General features: G+C 36.0%; 1 protein-coding gene across 2 annotated transcripts in view; it reads left to right on the top strand.

The window, feature by feature from the left end:
- Positions 1 to 18,087, top strand: part of SPTA1 (spectrin alpha, erythrocytic 1) — an 82,057-nt gene that overhangs the window by 31,649 nt on the left and 32,321 nt on the right. For both annotated transcript variants that reach the window (XM_016130190.2, XM_016130183.2), the window contains exons 21-27: positions 436 to 573; positions 1,805 to 1,956; positions 2,570 to 2,756; positions 4,571 to 4,672; positions 5,643 to 5,734; positions 6,590 to 6,734; positions 7,565 to 7,746. In XM_016130190.2, coding sequence (XP_015985676.2) covers positions 436 to 573; positions 1,805 to 1,956; positions 2,570 to 2,756; positions 4,571 to 4,672; positions 5,643 to 5,734; positions 6,590 to 6,734; positions 7,565 to 7,746 — 998 coding nt within the window. The remainder of the gene's footprint in view (positions 1 to 435; positions 574 to 1,804; positions 1,957 to 2,569; positions 2,757 to 4,570; positions 4,673 to 5,642; positions 5,735 to 6,589; positions 6,735 to 7,564; positions 7,747 to 18,087) is intronic.

The raw sequence follows: 18,087 nt of genomic DNA, 5'->3' as shown, positions 1-18,087 counted from the left end.
TTTATACAATAATTTATAGGTCAAGGAGTTGGAAGGATTATTAGTGGAGGCCTAGGTAATGAAGAAAGTGATGAGAGATAGTGGGTCTTTAACTTCCTTAAAGAATATTCTGAAATGTTGACTTGTATAATCCTTTATTACCTGCTTTGAGAACTGATGGCTTAGAGACTTTAATATTTTTCCAACAAACTACATACTCATTTGCTCACTCTGTGTTCATATTGCTCAGGCTACCTGTCTTCTAAGAAGTGTTAGGGTGCAGCAATATCTCTGAAAGTGGCATGTGATGATTTCTCAGTTATCGGCAGCCATGCAAGTGGCTCTAACCAGAGGCTCCTCTCATCTCTCAGGCCCAAGCAGCCTCCCACTATTAGGTTCTACAGAAAGATATTTCCAATGAGTGTCTTACACAGTCTGCTTCCTGTTTTTGTTTAGCAACAACAGGCTGCACCAGTGGAGAGAGTGGCTCGAGAAGAGAGGGTTGTGGCTTTATATGACTTCCAGGCCCGCAGCCCTCGAGAAGTCACATTGAAGAAAGATGATGTCTTAATTCTGCTCAGTTCCATCAACAAGGTGAATGTTCCTTCAAATCATTTCCCCATCAACAAAATGGTTCTTCTAAAGTCATTCCCCAAACTAGCCAGATATCCAACATTTTTCTGTTGTCTCTCTTAATAACCATAATTTATTAAAAGTACCTTTCCTCCAGATATTGTTTAGGATGTTGTACATATTTGAATTATAATATTAAATACAGTTAACAAAATGAAGACTCAAAGATCTTAAGTAATTAGCCCCATAACATACAAGCTATGAATAGCAGTTCTATCACATATACATATATTACAGGATTAAATTGTCCCTTTCTTTGATCTCTTTACTTTTTTTCTATTCTGTGCCTATATTCCTAGTGATGAAACAATTGTAGCTGGAGTTAGGAGAAGGATGATTGAAGAGAAATCTTTGCCAATCTGATTATCTTTGGATCTTATTCCTGTGAGGATTGTGACAAAATATTGAGTACAATTTTAAATATGTATTTTTATAAAAGCTCAAGTTTTTTTTATATTATAATACTTAATCTCCTAAATAATTAGGAAAAGAAGGAGAGAGTTTGAAATATTATTACTCTGAGGGGAAGGAAAATTTTAGAGAGGCAAGATGTTTCATTATTAAGTAAGTTGTGTACCAAGCCCTCTTTCTCTTTGCTTAATCTTCATTTCACCACATTATTCTCTGAAGAGATTAAATCCAAAGTACTTATCACAGCTCCATACCCAAAACACTTTTTGGGGATAAAAGTGACAATTAAGTATATAGCATTCACATAAGTGAATTTCAGGGCAATACGATTTTTAGGCATTCTGGGAGAAGGATAAGGTAAGAGTTCTTGTACAATATTGTCATACACAAACACTCTACTACTAACAAGCCCAGTTTGATTCTGCTTTCATGTTTTTTTTTTTTTGCTTGCTTGTTTGTTTAGTTTTCTTTTTTATTCTTGTGGACAAAATGCCCATAATAAGGAGAACTACTTTTATTTTTTGCAAACCTTGTCAAAGTTAAAAGTCTAACATCAACTATGTCAAATTCCTTGATTTCAGAGGCTTATCTATGAAATTCCTGCAACTCCATATTTATGTTCTTCATAATACCTGAAAATTATATGTCCCCAATAAATGATGGGTTTGCTTTCTTGGCTATCAGCCTGTGCTTATGCTTAGGGATTTAGGAGAGTTGAAGTCTCTCTTATTTGTGGTTTTTCCAAGAACTAAAGAAAGAGTTGGGATCTGTTCTCCCTTAGGACTGGTGGAAAGTGGAAGCCGATGATCACCAGGGTTTTGTGCCTGCTGTCTATGTCAGGAAACTGGCCCATGATGAGTTTCCTATGCTTCCACAGCAGCGGCAAGAAGAACCAGTCAACATCACTGAGTGCCAGGAACAGATTGAGAACCAGTAAGTTCTTGAGCCTGGAGAACTAGATAGGTGTTTGGGCAAACATTTTCTATTAGCCAGAGTCACTTCTGTTAGTTTAAAGATGCCTTGAAAAGTCACAAATATTAAGAGTTGAAAGCAAACTTAGAGTCCTTCAAGTATTTTACTTTTTATATAAGGAAAGGCAGGCTCAGTACCGTTAAGTCAATCACCCAAAGTTGACACTTTAATAGAGTCATGTCTTCTGACTCCCTACCCAGCTTTCTTTCAAGGTTATCTAAAGGTCTTCTGACTTTCATATGAATTTTGTTTACTATGCCAGGCTGCTTCATACCCAGTTGTCAGCAGGCATGCCAAAATTTCTGTAGAAATTTTGTAGGATGTTGCCAGTCACACTATTGGAACTTTGACATTTTTATTATTTTTAAATGGAACATTCTGAGTTTATCTCTCTGTTCTCAATGCTATTTTTCTTATATCTTTATTTCCTCCTCTCCTTTCCTGTTCTTCCTTTGATTTTTTTCTCTCTCTCTTTTTCGGTTTCTTTTATTCTCTTTCTCACCCTACCTCTATTCTTCTTTGTTTTCTCCATCTGTTATTCCACATTTCCCATTCTCTTTATTTATCCACCTAGGTACCACTCCCTCCTTTATCGAGCAGAAGAACGCAGGCGTCGTCTATTGCAATGTTACAATGAGTTTCTGTTGGCCTATGAGGCAGAGGACATGCTGGACTGGATTCGAGATAAAAAGGCAGAAAACACTGGGGTAGATCTAGATGATGTTTGGGAGCTGCAAAAAAAGTTTGATGAGTTCCAAACGGTGAGAAAGAGGGACCACTTTCTTTAGACAGTTTTTTTGAGGGTTATCATTGTTTTCTTTTATCTCACATCTCCTAAGTAAGTCTTTAATTTCACATTTGTTAAATATCCTCTCCAAAGCCACTGAGGTTCCAAATTTTACAACTTTCTTTGGGTATTTTAGGTGCAAGGAAAATTCAGAGGGAAGTAGCTACCTTAACTTTATAACCTGCAGTTTCTGCTACCTCCAAGTACTGCAGGGAGTGCTGATCTTTCTGAATTCTTAAAAACTTGCTCTATATTATACTGTGTTCCTGATGCCCAGGTTGGGATGTGGTGTTTTTGGACTCTATGGAAAGTCTAATTATGGGGCAGAGTTGGGTGGGAAGATGGGAAGGACGACCTGACTTTACAGCTAGAAAGTTTCTAAGTTTCTGCCTACATACAACCCTTCCATTCTCCTTCATTCTCTGACTCATTTTATTATTTTAATTAAGTGGGCATAACCTCTCCTTTTTTTTCTACTGGTAGTTTCCATATGGAATTCAAAATGATGTATATAGATTAGATAGATAGGTGAGAGAGAGAGAGAGAGAGAAGAGAGAGAGAGAGAGAGAGACAAAGAAAGAGAGAGAGATTATATTTTATTTGGGGGGACTATATAAAGAGAAAAGTGAAAGAAAGGAAAATAAGTAAAACTATAAAAGAATACCAGGAATGATATTTTCATGGGAAAACTTACTGATAGGTTATTGTATAATGTAATGAACAATATCGTCACTGTAGACATTGTGATGAGCTTCCTAGAGTTGTTTCTTACTGCATACTTTAATATAAGCAGGTTGCAAAAGGTAGAGAAGTTTATATCAGTAGGAATAATATTATATGTTTTAAATATCAATTCCTTTGTTGGTGTTATTTAATTTAGGAAAAACATTCTTAAAAATCTAGGAAAGAGAAATTTACCTTATCTTCTCCCAATAGTTATATAGATTTGGTTTACATTTAGATCAAGATCATTTGAAGTTTATTATTAAATATGGTGTGAAATATACCTCAATCTTATTTTTTTCCCAAATGGCTAACCAATAGTTCTAGCATCCTTTAGTAAAAAGTCCATTTTGCCCTGGTGATTTAAGTTGTTAACTTTATCATATAATAAACTTCCATATGTTTAAAATTATTTGTTTTTCCTATCATAGACTTGATAGACTATGAGAGACTTGCCTGTCTATTTATGTGTAAGCACCACGCTGTTCTAATAATAGAAGTTTTATAGTATATTTTAAATGTCTTATAGGGAAAGGCTTTCTAATTATGAATTCAAATTCAAGTTCACTAAATGCACTAAAAGAAAAGATTGATAAATCTAATTAAAACAAAATAAATTGTGGTTTTTGCATGACAAATATCACCATAAACGAAGTCATGAGACAATCAACACATTAGGAGGAAATATTTGCAAGACATATTACAGATAAAGAGCTAATATGCCAGTATGTAAGTAACTTGAAATTTAAGAAAAGAAATAACAAAGAAAAACTGATGAAAGGTAATAACAGAGACATTTATAATATAAATCTAAGCAAATGGTTGTACTCTATGCTTCAGATACACACTAGCTCCCTTGTCAAGTTTTGACAGTCATGGGTATCAGGGAATATTAAAGATATTCTTCTTAGTGACAGATTGGAGGAAGGCAGCTCATTGTACATTGAAGAGAAGGTTAGAAATATGTTTTAATACTTAGCCAAGTTAAGGCAAAGATGAGCAGGCGAGTATGAAAGATTCTCAAAAAGGCCATTTACACAGCTTTGGGAAAATTTTCTCACCTAGGATTTGAAAACCAATGAACCTCGACTGAGGGACATCAACAAGGTGGCTGATGATCTTCTGTTCGAAGAGCTTTTAACACCGGAAGGAGCTCAGATACAGCAGGTAACTACGGCTCCTTTTATTTCTCTTCACTACAAGGTTGAGCTTTAGGAGTCATTATTTCACTTAAATATACTCAATTTTATATTGCACAGATCAGCTAGAACAAGCAGAAAGTAATGAAAGTATAGAGCTGACTGTAGAAAAGATCAAAGATAATAGTTCAAATAGTCTAGCCATTTGAACTGATCTGAAATCTTTAAATTGCAACGCATACTCACCTCTCTCCAGTCAATACAGACACAAGAATTTCAATGCTAAAATACATAAATACAAATAAAATGTAGATAAAAGAGCTATAATAGTAGAAGGTAAATCAAGGAAACTGACTGGAGAAGATAAGCCCCAATAAAGTCTGATGAAAAAGGAAAATAATATAGTCAGTAGAGACCTGATTCAGATTTGGACCTATGGTTCCATAAAATATCTAATCAATATTAATGGAATGTCTAATCCAGCTCTCTGGGTTGTCATACACCAGCTTTCTGTTGCTTTTTGTGGTGGTGTATAAGAAGTTAAAATGAAAAAAAAAGATCATTCATAAGAACAATTTACTTACGCTCTATAGAAAATAGGACTCTAAGAGTCTACTTTGTTTCATCAATTCAGGATGCAGAAAGATATTCTATTTTTCCTAGAGAAAATAGTAGCTTCAAACTACCAATTCAATATTTTCCACTTATTATTCCGAGGTTGTAATACAGTCTCTGTGGCAACAAACATCAATTACCACTCTAGGGTCAATAGTTCCATCTGGAAACATTAGTTTGGGAAGGAAAGTGATTCTTTTCTTAATTGCACTGACATTGATGACGCCAAAACTCAAGCTACCTAAGAAAGAAAGAAACCTATGCAATTTCTAAGGAAGGTAATATAAAATCAACCAAGATTTAAACCCTATCTAGTCTTCAGACACCACTGAGTAATCTAAGTCAGTTCTCCAGTTAAAGTCTAGTATGTCTGCCTCTTTTAGGAGCTGAACGCTCGCTGGAGCTCCTTGCAGAGGCTTGCAGAAGAACAGCGTCAGCTGCTGGGCAGTGCCCATGCTGTTCAAATGTTTCACAGGTGAGAATTTTAACCTTAAAATATACTGCTGTTCTAGAACCCACTCAAAAAATTCCAAGTCTGGTTACTATAATAGAACCATAGCTATTACTATAACCTTTCTTCCTGAGATAAAGATAATAGAAGGTAAGGTGTTTCAGTAGTAGACTCCTCATTTGTAGCATAGAATACTCCCAGGCAACAAATTTCAACTTTTTAGTGACTAAGTTGGGCCCTGGTACACAATTAGCTATATATATGATAGTAAACAAAACAAAGTAGAAACAAGAGATTTAAGCAATTATATGTTGGAACTATAAGCAGATAGTAGAGAATCACAGATATCACAGTTACTTTAACTATTGATTCAACAATTTGTTATGTCTGATTTCCAAATCTGTCTACACACATGTAACTAACTGAATAAACAAGTAAATGAACAAAATAGGAAACAAAACACCTTTACTGTGTATAAATGTAGTTTTAAACATATGGAGAAGGGAAGACTGAAATGCAGATGGTTCTGGTCGTTTAGAATGGCTTTAGATGGAATGTCATGAAATATAATAGTTAAGCATGTAGCTCTGCAGTTAGGTTTCCTGGTTCAGACTTAGGCTCTTCCACTTAGCAGTAGTAAAGCCTTAAGAAAAATATACTTAGCAACTTTAAGTTTCAGTTTTCTTATACGTAAAATGGCAGTGATGATAGCTATGCCTCAAGTAGCTTTTGGGAAGATTAAGTGAGCATAAGTTCTAGCATATTAAAAAGGATGATGGCAATAATGATAATGATAGTGGTGGTGATAGTGAGGACTTTCTTATGAGTCTGCCTTTGGTACATATTAGTACTCCTAAACTCTTTACTCTCATGTACCAGAGAAGCAGATGACATGAAGGACCAGATTAAGAAGAAATGCCAGGCCCTCAGTGTTGCTGATCCTGGCTCAGACCTGTTCAGTGTTCAGGCCCTTCAGCGACAGCATGAAGGCTTTGAAAGAGATCTCATACCCCTCAGAGAAAAGGTGAGACATGAACTTCCAAGCTTTTCTAACATTTTCCCCTTCATGTGTTTACCTACCGGTGCTCTCTTCTCTGCTTTTACTTCCCAGTCGCTATTCTTACATTTCTCTTTATATTACTTCATATTTGTTCTAGTAACCTGTCTCTAAAGAAAGGCCACTAAAAGAACCTACCCTAGGACCATTAACATGGAGGAAAAATATATTGGGAATATATTAACGTATTATGTTAACTTCCTACTGGCCCGTGTCTCTTGAATGGGTTCCAAGTGAGCAGAACTTACAGAAGCTAGATGGAGGTCAGCAGCCTAAGATAAATAGGAAATGATCAGACTCAAGATAGCCAGACCTATGTCTGAGCATGATGCAGTTACCTGCATAAGTAATTTCATGAGCTTAGTTTTACTCCTACCAAACAGTGAACTCTGTAATTTGATGGATAAACTCTGGGAATAATAAGAATCATCACATAGCATGTATTGTTATGCAGAACAAAAAAAAAGCACACAAATATCTATATTGGAAAGATCTTTACATTAAAAATCAGGGTCTCTGGGTTTCCTAATGATGCTGCCACTAACCAGCATTCACTTAAGCAAACTTCCCAACAGTCTTCTTTTCTTAAAATTTACAGTTGTTTCAGTGTTGACTGCTTCGAGGAGTTAACATTTGTACCAATAGAGTTGCCCTTTTAATTAATAATGTAGTAAAATGTTCTTGTACCACACCGATGTCTGTTTGAAGAGCCAGCATCCCCCCAGGGCTAAGGACTTTTTTTTGCTGAGGATCAGTTGTGACTTTTGACTAATTATTGGAGCTTTGTACTTCCCCAGGTGATCATATTGGGAGAGACAGCAGAGCGGCTCAATGAATCCCATCCAGATGCCACTAATGACCTGCAGAGACAGCGAATGGAGCTGAATGAGGCCTGGGATGACCTGCTGGAGCGTACAGAGGATCGTAAGGAGAACCTAATTGAAGCCAAGAAATTCTACCTGTTCCTCAGCAAGGCCAGGTAAGGCTCAAAAGACCATGTGGGTTGGCAATTTCTTGTTTGGACCTTGAGTGGAGACTCTAGGAACAGTCTGGATATAGATGCTCTTCACAATTGGGTTTGGAGTATATCTCTATGTCTAGATAGTACCTCTGGCAAAGCACACAAATCTCAAGTTCAATACTTCAAGCCATAAAATATTGAAGTTTGAATGTGAGGCCACCTAAGCCAATTAAGTAAGCTTCTATAGAGTGTGTGCTATATACACACTCTGTCAAGGTGCTCTGTCAGGACTTGTAGGATATGGACATTTTCATTCTGCTGCAAAGAAAGAAAAGAATACAGATAACCATGGTAGAACATAATACAGCCTAAATCATGTACCCTAACAAATAGATGGTACTGTATACAAACAAAAGCACAAGATTAAGAAAGATATGGCATATTCACAAAGTGTGCATTGATAGCTAGAGCACAGGTTTTGTATGTCATAAGGATAAGGAGAAGTAGCAAGAGATAACCTTAGAAATGTTGAGATCAAATTCCAGATAATTATCATTGCCTTGATGAAGAGTTTACATATCACAATTTAACAAATATACACTTTGTAAGCAATTTCCACTTTCTTCCCCATTGTATAGGTCTGCTGGGAGGAGTATTTAGAACTGAGAGTCCAGAAAGTAGTAGCTCACAATATAATACTTGTGAAGAAAAAAGGAGAAAACTTTTGGCAAATGCTCTTGACAACCTCCATCTCAATTCAGCATCTCTAGAAAGCTGTAGCTTTTATATTTTTATTTTTTAAAATTATAGTTGACACACAATATTGTATTAGTTTCAGGTGTACAACATAGTGGTTAGACATTTATATAACTGATGAAGTGATCACCCTGAAAAATCCAATACCTATCAGACACCATAAATAGTTATTGTAATACTACTGACTATATCCCCCATGCTATACTCTACAACCCCATGACTATTTTGTAACTACCAATTTGTACTTCTTAATCCCTTTCCCCTTCACACATCCTCTCACTATCCAATCTGATAACTATTAAAATGCTCTGTATCTATGAGCTTGTTTCTGTTGTTTGTTTGTTTATCCTGTTCTCTAAATTCCACATAGGATATTTGTTTTTCTCGATATGACTTACTCCATTTAGCAAAATACTCTCTAGGTCAATCCATGTTGTTGCAGATGGCAAGATTTCATTCTTTTTTATTGACTGGGTAGTATTCCATTGATCCACTGATAGATGCCCAGGATGCCTCCATATTTTAGCTACTGTAAATAATGCTGCAAAGAACATATGGATTCACAGTCTCTTTGAAGTAGTGTTTTGGGGTTCTTGAGAGATATATCCAGAAGTGAGATAACTGGGTCCTTCTTTGTCTCTTGTTATAGCCTTTGTTTTAAAGTCTTTTTTGGGGGGGGGCGGGGAGTCTGGTATAAGTATTTCTACCCTAGATTTTTTGTTTGTTTCCATTTTCATGAATAATCTTTTTTAATCCTTTTACTTTCAGTCTATGTCTTTTGATCTGAAGTGAGTTTCTTGCGTTCTTATCCATTTGTCCATTCCATCTTTTTAATTTTCAGTGTGAGCCTACACGATTTATTTAATTCCATTTTTAAAATCATCATAATAACTTCTTTCTTCTTCTTTTTATTACGGAATAGTTGGAGCAGGTCTGTAGCTGCTAAATTAGTAGGTTGAGGAAGGATCCACATTTCATTACAGAGTTTTGTAAATCTCTATCGCATGAGCAATAGCGGTGGTGAACAATGGGTGAAGGTAGTGGAAGTGATGAATAGTGTGATTTTTGTATCATATGACACACTAGTTGTACTTTTGGAAAATAAAGCCTTTTTCTTCTTTTCTGCAGAATGCATCACTTGACACTTGAATATTTAATAAATTCATCTGTTACTTTCCTTGCTTTAAATGATATGGATTTTAACAGATTTTAATAATAATGTAGTACTAATTTATGATGTAGAGAACTGATAAACATTTTAAACTACATGAAACAGAATTAAAACATACATGTATAACCCAGCCATAATTGTGGTCACTATCTTCAGTTCTCATTTTATCTACCTGGGTGTCCTTGTAAGTGAGAATTACTTCCTGCCTCCTCCAATATTTTTCTTTTCCGGACACTTCTCGCAAATTATTTTTCTGCCTTCCAGGTCTAGGTGCACTCTCCAATCTATTAACCCTTAGCCACCTCATTTTTTAGTCATGGACATTATAACACTTGGTTCTATTCCTTTCAAATAAGTATTATATTTTTAAACCCAGAAACAACATTTTTAAAAACATGATAAAGGAGAGAATAAATATCCTTTATATGTAAATAAACCATATCTGGTATAAAAGGATATACCGGGTGATTATATTGACTTCTATGAAAGAAAAATCAACTTTCTTTTTTTTATTATTATGATGATGACATTGGTTATATATATTGCAATATATATTGCATTGTGTTCACTACCCACAGCTAGAACCCTTTTACCTAATCTACCTCCCCCATCACTCTACCCTCTGGTAACCACTAGCCTACTGTCCATGTCCATGAATCTCTGTTTTTCATGTTTCTTGCTTTTAAATTTATGTCCCACATATAAGTGATATTATATGGTTTTCAACTTTTTCTATCTGGCTTATTTCACTCATAAGGGCATGATTATCTCAAGATTCATCCATGCTGTCACAAATGGAAGTATTTCATCTCTTCTTATAGCTGAATAATATTCCATTGTATACATGTACCACATCTTTATCCAACCATCTATAGTAGGACACTTTGGTTGCTTCCATGTCCTGGCCATCATGAATAATGTTGCTGTGAACATCTGGGTACATATATCTTTTCAGATAAGTGTTTTCAAGTCTTTGGGGTAAATATGCAGTAGAGGGATTGCTGGATTGTATAATAGATCAATTCTTAGTTTTTCTGAGAAAACTCTGTACTGTTTTCCATAGTGGTTGTACCAATTTGCAGTTCCACCAACAGTGTTTGAGGGTTCCTTTTTCTCCACATCTTCTCTAACACTTGTTATTACTTGTCCTGTTGATAAAAACCATTGTAATTTTGATTTGCATTTCCCTAAGAGTTAGTGAAGTTGAGCATCTTTTCATATGTTTGTTGGTCATTTGAAAATCTTCTTGAGAGAAGTGACTGTTCAGGTGCTCTACCCATTTTTTAATTGGAGTGTTTGGTTTTTTTTGTTGTTGTTATTGAGTTATATGAGTTCTTTGTATATTTTGGGTATTAGGCCCTTATGAGAGACATTGCTTTCAAAAATATTCTCCCATTCAGATGGTTCTGTCATTTCCTTGTTGAAGATTTATTTTGCTGTGCAGAAGCTTTTTAGTTTAATGTAGTCCCATTCATTTATTTTTGCTTTTACTTCCCTTACATTTGAGGTTAAATTCATAAAGTCATCTTCAAATCCAAGGTCCATGTTTTCTATTTATTGTTTCAGGTGTTATGTGCAGGTTCTTAATCCGTTTTGAGTTAATTTTGGCGTGTAGTGACAGAACAGTCTAGTTTTATTCTTTTGCAAGTGGCTTTCCAGTATTCTCAGCACCATTTATTGAAGAGACTCTCCTTTATTGTACGTTTTTAGCTACTTTGCCAAAAATGATTTGCCCATGTTAATATGGGTTTACTTCTGGACTCTCAATTCTGTTCCACTGGTCTATGTATCTGTTTTTCTACCAAAATCATGCCATTTTGATTATTGTCACTCTGTAGTGTAATTTGAAATCAGGCACAGTGAACCTCCAGCTTGTTCATTTCTCTCAGGATGGCTTTGGCAATTCAGGGTCCTTTGTTATTCCATATAAATTTGATAATTTTGTGTTCAATTTCTTTAAAAATTGCCAATGGGATTTGGATGGGGATTGAATTAAATTTGTATAATGCTTTAGGTAATAAGTTAGTTTTAACTCTTGATTTTTCCAATCCAAGAGCATGAAATATCTTTCCATTTATTTATCTCCTTCAGTTTCTCTTAATGGGATTTTATAGTTTTCATTATGTACATCCTTCACGTTTCATTAGGTTTATTCCTAGAAAATTTATTATTTTCGTTGCAGTTGCAAAAGGAATTGTTTTTATTATTATTTTTATTTCTTTTTCTGACAATTCATCATTATAGTATAGGAATGCTATGGATTTTTGAACATTGATTTAGTATCCTGAAACTTCACGGTATCCACATATTTTTCTACTAGTGTTCTTGTGGAGTCTTTAGGGTATTCTGTATAGGGAATCATGTCATCTGCAAGTAGTGACAGTTTGACTTCCTTATTTCCTATTTGGATACCTTTTATATCTTTCTCTTGCCTGATTGCACTTGCTAGGACCTCCAATGTTATATTGGATAACAGTGGCCATTGTGGACAGTGTTGCCATGTTTCTTATCTTAGAAGAAAGGTTTTAAATTTTTCATCATTAGGTATAATGTTAGCTGAGAGTTTGTCCAATATGGCCATTATTATATTAAGCTATTTTCCTTCTATACTATTTTAAGTACTTTGATTGCAAATAGATGCTATATATTTTCAAGGCTTTTTCTGCATTTATTGATTTGATCACATGATTCTTCTTTATTTTGTTTATGTGGTATGTCACATTAATTGATTTGCATGTGTTAAACAATCCTTGTGCCCCTGGGATGAAGCCCGCTTGATCATTGTGTATAATCTTTTTGGTATGTTGTTGTATTTGGTTTGCTGGCATATTATTAAGATTTTTGCATCTGTGTTCATATGAGATATTGGTCTGTAGTTTGTATATGTGTGTGTGTGTCTTATTTTCACCATGTTTTGATATCAGAGTAATATTGGCCTCATAATGTGAGTTAGGAAGTATTGATTCTTCTTCAATTTTTTTGGAAGAGTTTGAGGAGAATAGGTGTTAAATCTTCTTTTAATGATAGATAGAATTCACTGGTGAAACCATTTGGTCTTGGTCTTTTATTTTTTGATGAGTGTTTGACGATTGATTCAATTTCCATACTGCTGATAAGTCTATTTAGATTTTCCATACTTCCAGATTCAGTTGAGGAAGGTTCTATATTTCTAAGAAATTTTCTATTTCTTCTAGTTTATTAAATTTGGTGTTACAGACTTTTTCATAGTATTCTAGTATGATCCTTTGCTGTGTCTGTCATACTTTCTGCTTTAATCACTGATTTTGTTTATTTGTGTCTTTTTTTCTTTTGTGAATCTAGCCAGGGATTTGTTAACATTATTAAACTTTTCAAAGAACCAGCTCTTTGATGCATTTATTTTTTCACCTTATTTTTTTTTGTCCTCGATTTCATTCAGTTCTGCTCTAATTTTGATTATTTCTTTCTTTTTGCTGACTTTAGGATTCATTTGTTTTTCCTTTTCTAGTACTTTTTTGTTTTTGTTTTGTTTTGTTTGTTTGTTTTTTGTTTGTTTTAAGATGAAGCATTAGGTTGTTTATTTGGGCTCATTCTTGTTTTTGGAGATGGGCCTGCAATTATATGAACTTTCCTTTTATGATTGCTTTTGTCATGTCCAAAAGTTTTGATATGTTGTACTATCATTGTCATTCATTTCTATGTATCTCTTGATCTCTCTTTTAATTTCTTCTCTGACCCAGTCATTGTTTAATCTCTATGCATTTGTGGTTCTTCTCGATTTCTTTTTATAGTTGATCTCCGGCTTCAAAGCATTATGATCAGAGAATATGGTTGATATGATTTCAACCCTCTTATATTTGTTGAAGTTATCTCTGTGTCCCAGTATGTGGTCCATCCTTGAGAAGGTTCCATATGTACTAGAGAGAAATGCATAAGCAGCTGATTTGGGATGAAAAGCTCTATAAATGTCAATTATGTCCAGTTGGTCTAATGCGTCATTTAAGAATGGTATTCCCTTATTGATTTTCTGTTTGGATGATCTGTCCATATCTGACAGTGGAGTATTTAGGTCCCCTACTATGATAGTGTGTTTGTCTGTTTCTCCCTTTAGTTCTGTTAGTATTTGCTTTATATATTTCAGGGCTCCCTGATTGAGAGCATAGATATTAATAAGTGTTATGTCTTCTTGGTGAATCCTTGTTTACCTTTTTTATTTTGAAGTCTACTTGATCTGATATTAGTACCAATACTCCCACTTTTCTCTGAATACCATTTGCTTGAAATATCATTTTCCACTCTTCACTTTGAGTCTATATTTGTCTTTGGAGCTGAGATGTTGTTTCCTGGAGGCAGCATATGGTGGGCTTGTGTTTTGTGATTCATTCTACAACTCTGTCTTTTTATTGGTGAGTTCAGTCCATTTACATTTAGGGTGATTATTGAAATACGAGGTCTTCTTATAGCTATTTTATCTTTTGCTGTCTGGTAGCTTGGTTTTTCCACTTCTTTGTCCTTGTGTTTCTATTTTCTTTATTTTGGTGGCTTTTGTGCATTTTCCCTCTGGTTCTTCTTGTTTTATGTTATATACTTCAGTTCTGAATCTTTGGTGTGTGGTTACCATTACAAAAATGTAAAGAATAATTATACATATACAGTCATCCATTTTCTTCTGTGTGTGCCTTATCTCCATTCCACTTTGTGAATTTTGATCTTTGAATCTTCTCCTTTTCAGTCATTTTTGTATCAATTTGTCTTTATGTATGCTGAACGTTCATTACCATCTTGCTATAGCAAGTCTCTTCTTATTGTTTAAACTTATAATGTCCTTTTTTTTTAAGTAAGGGTTGCATTCCTATGCTTCTGCCTGCTTTCTAGTTGCCTTACTCATATGTGTGTGTGTGTGTGTGTGTGTGTGTGTGTGTGTGTATAGTCATTATTTTGTTTAAGGTGAGGTGATGCCTTTCAACATTTCATGTAGTGCAGGCCTCATAGTGGAGAATTCCCTCAATTTCTGTATGTCTGAAAAGGTCTTAATTTCTCTTTCACAGGTAAAGGGGAGCTTAGCTGGATACACTATTCTATGCTAGTAGTTCCTCTCACTTAATAGTTTAAATATTTGATTCTATTCCTTTCTGGCTTGTAAGGTCTGCACTGAGTAGTCTGATGATAATCTAATGGGTTTTTATTTATAAATTACTATTTTCTTCTCTCTTGCTGCTCTGAGAATTCTATCCTTGCCTTTGATTTTTGATAACATTAATAAAATATGTCTTGGATTGAGGTAATTAGGTGTTCTGTTGACTTCTTGAATTTCAGGTTTCAGTTCATTCTTTAGATTTGGGAAATTCTCATCCACTATTTGTCTGAAAATATTTTCTAGTCCTTTCTTCTTTTTCTCACCTTTGATAATGTCCATTATTCTTATTTTACCTCTCCTGATAGTATCAGCTAGTTTTTGTATTTCTCTTTCATTATTTTTCATTCTTTGGTTTCTCTCTTTCTTCTGATTTATTTCTAGATTTCTGTCTTTGATATCAATGATCCTTTCCTCCATTTGGTTAACTATTTCCCAAGCTTGCTATTTCATTTTTCAACTCTTGCAATGTTGTTGTTGTTGTTGTTGCTGCTGCTGTTGTTGTTGTTGTTTATCTCCAGAATATCTATTCTGTTCTTTTTGAGGGTTTCAATCTCTTTACTCTGCTTATCTTGTTGTTTTCTCAATTCCTGAAATTGTTGATATCACTCATTTCTGAATTCATTGAGTTTTTTCAGAAGTACCATCCTGAATTCTCTGTCATTTAAGTCACATATTTCTATGTCTGTAAGCTTATTTTCTGGAGATTTTTCTCTTTCATTCTGAGATGCCTTATCACCTTGGTTGTTTATGGTGGTTGATGGACTATTCTCAGCCTGGGCATTAATGGAAGTGTATTCTGCTGTTCTTCCAGAAAGAAGATTTATTATATAAAGGTCTCTCATTAGTCTGCTACAATGAAGGTGCTTTTCTTTTGGTTTCCAGTAGGCGATATCTCAGCCTCTTGGATTCCTGCTTTATATAAAGCCTAAATAATGTTTTTTTTTAATCTTGTAGAAATTTAACCACACTCACTACCCTCAGTTTTAGTTCCTTTCAGTATTAGCAAATAGTTTGGTAGCATTTGCTCAGATTCCCCTAGGGCTCCATGGTGATCAGTCTTGGAGGGTAGGTGAAGGGCCTTCTGTGTTGGGAATTGGGGGCTGTGGCTCAGCCTCCATTTTGCAATCATGCCTGATAAAAGTCAACTGTTGTTTCTCTGGGGCACCGTCCTGCTTCTCTCCTTTATGCTGTGATGACTTGGCCCTGTTGCCAGTTATGTAGAAGTCCCAGCACTTCCGGGAAGGGTTGTTCAGGGAAGTCGTCACATCTTCACCCCTCCTCCTTCTCCTGCCAGGAGCTCCGGTGACTGTGAGAGGCAGCTTCTTTATTTATCTCAGTCTACTGCCTGACACCTGGGATTCTGACCTCTGGTAGTCCTTGTGCACAGATCCCATGTTGAGATGTGGTGGTGTGCAGTTTGGGCATTTTTTATTCAGTTTTAGATGTTCAGCTTATTGTTGTTTCAAGGGGAGAGAACTGAGGATGTTTCTCATTCCACCATGTTTCTTAGAATCCTCCAGTCATTATTTCTTGAAATAGGTTTGTAATTCTTCGCTCTCTCTGTTCTCTGGTACCCATATGATGCAAATGTTGGCATGCTTCATGTAGTCTCAGTGGCCCCTTAAACTATTCTTCTTTGTTTGGATTCTTTTTCATATTGTTGCTGTTTTGAATGGATATTTAGTGTTACTTTATCTTCTAAATCACTAATTTGGTTTTCCACTTCATCTAATCTGTTAATTCCTCCTATGGTATTCCTCCTTTCAGTTATTGTATTGTTCATTTCTACTGGTTCTTTTTTATTTTTTCTATCTCTATTTTCATGTTTTATATCTCTTTGTTAAAGTTTTCACTGGATTCATCTACTCTTCCTCTAAGTTCATAGAACATCCTTATAGCAATTGTTTTAAATTCTGTATCTGGTAAATTCCTTCTTTTCATTTGTTTAGTTCTTTTTCTGGAACTTTGTTCTGTTCTTTCATTTGTTACATTTTTTTTTGTCTTCCCATTTGGGCCACCTAATCATGTTCATTTCTATGTATTAGGCAGGGCTTTTCTGTCTCCCGGTCTTAGAAGAGTGACCTTATGTAGTAGATGTGCTGTGGGTTCTAGTAACACACTCTTCCCTGATCAACTGAGCCACGTGCTCCAAGTGTGTTTCTTTTATGAGTTGTGTGTGTCTCCAGTTGTAGTTGAGTCTTGGTTGCTGTTTGCTCATCAATGGGAGATATTGGTGCTTGAGCTGATTTGTCGTGATGACTGGCGATGACCAGCGAAGGAGCTGTTCTGCAAGATCTGACTCTATAGAGCAGGATTCGCTTTAGTGGGACTTTGGTGCCTGCTCTGTCTGTACTTTAGGTGTGTTGTCCTCAGATGTAACCCTGGGTGGTGCTCCTGGTACTCTGGCTCAGACTAAAGCTGGCCACCAGGCTTGCAGGTTGGGGCTTTTGGGAGAAGCCTTGTCGTAGGTCAAGTTCAGCTGCAGCCTGTGCCCTCCTCATGGCTACTTCACATGAGGCACCAAGCAATTCACAAATGTCCATCACCCACATTGGGCTTGGAAGTGCCTTGAGAGTTTAAGACATGAACTAAGTCTGGCTGCTTTTAGGGATATGCAGAGGTCATATGCTGCTTTTTAAATTTTTTAAACATTTGAGAGACTTTAGGAAAGTCTGCATTATGAGCCAAGGCAGGCTATTTGTATGGAAAAGCCTCTGAGAGGCTTGAGTTGGCTTGCATGTTGGAAGGGGCAGAGTCTCAGGGAATCACCAGGGTAGGGCAACTGCTGTTAGTCATGTTGATGGAGACTCAGATATGGAACTGCCTGAGTCTACAAGCCTGACATGTAGGGGATGCACAAAGGAACAATACTTTCTGCCAACACTTGTGTCTGGGTGAAAACTGCCTTTCCAGCTCTTATCCTGAAGCCAGACCACTCAATTCCTCCCCATATGTCCCTAGCACCTTTTGAACACTGCCCCTGCCCTGGATCTCAGAGCTAGTAAGTCCGTGCTCAGGCTTTTTTTTTTTTTTAAGAGGAAAGTCTACGACTCCTGCGGCCCTCTATCTCACTCAGCCACAATCTCTACTGGTTTTTACAGCCAGAAGTTGTGTGAATTCCTCTTCCTGGAACTGGAACCCTGGGCTGGGGGTCTGGGACTCCTCACTCTTCCAGGGGGACCTCCTCAACCGAGATCTTTCTCCCAATTTTCAACTGCAGCATCCAGGTGTGGAACCAGTAACCTTTGCACCTCCACCCCTCCTATCAGTCTTGAGGTGGCCTCTTCTGTCTTTCCAGTTGTAGGACTTCTGTTTA

Source organism: Rousettus aegyptiacus, unplaced genomic scaffold, assembly GCF_014176215.1.
Source record: "Rousettus aegyptiacus isolate mRouAeg1 unplaced genomic scaffold, mRouAeg1.p scaffold_m13_p_17, whole genome shotgun sequence".
In the NCBI taxonomy this organism is placed as follows: Eukaryota; Metazoa; Chordata; class Mammalia; order Chiroptera; family Pteropodidae; genus Rousettus; species Rousettus aegyptiacus.
Note: the sequence above shows the minus strand (reverse complement) of the source record. Positions and strands in the feature narration are given on the sequence as shown.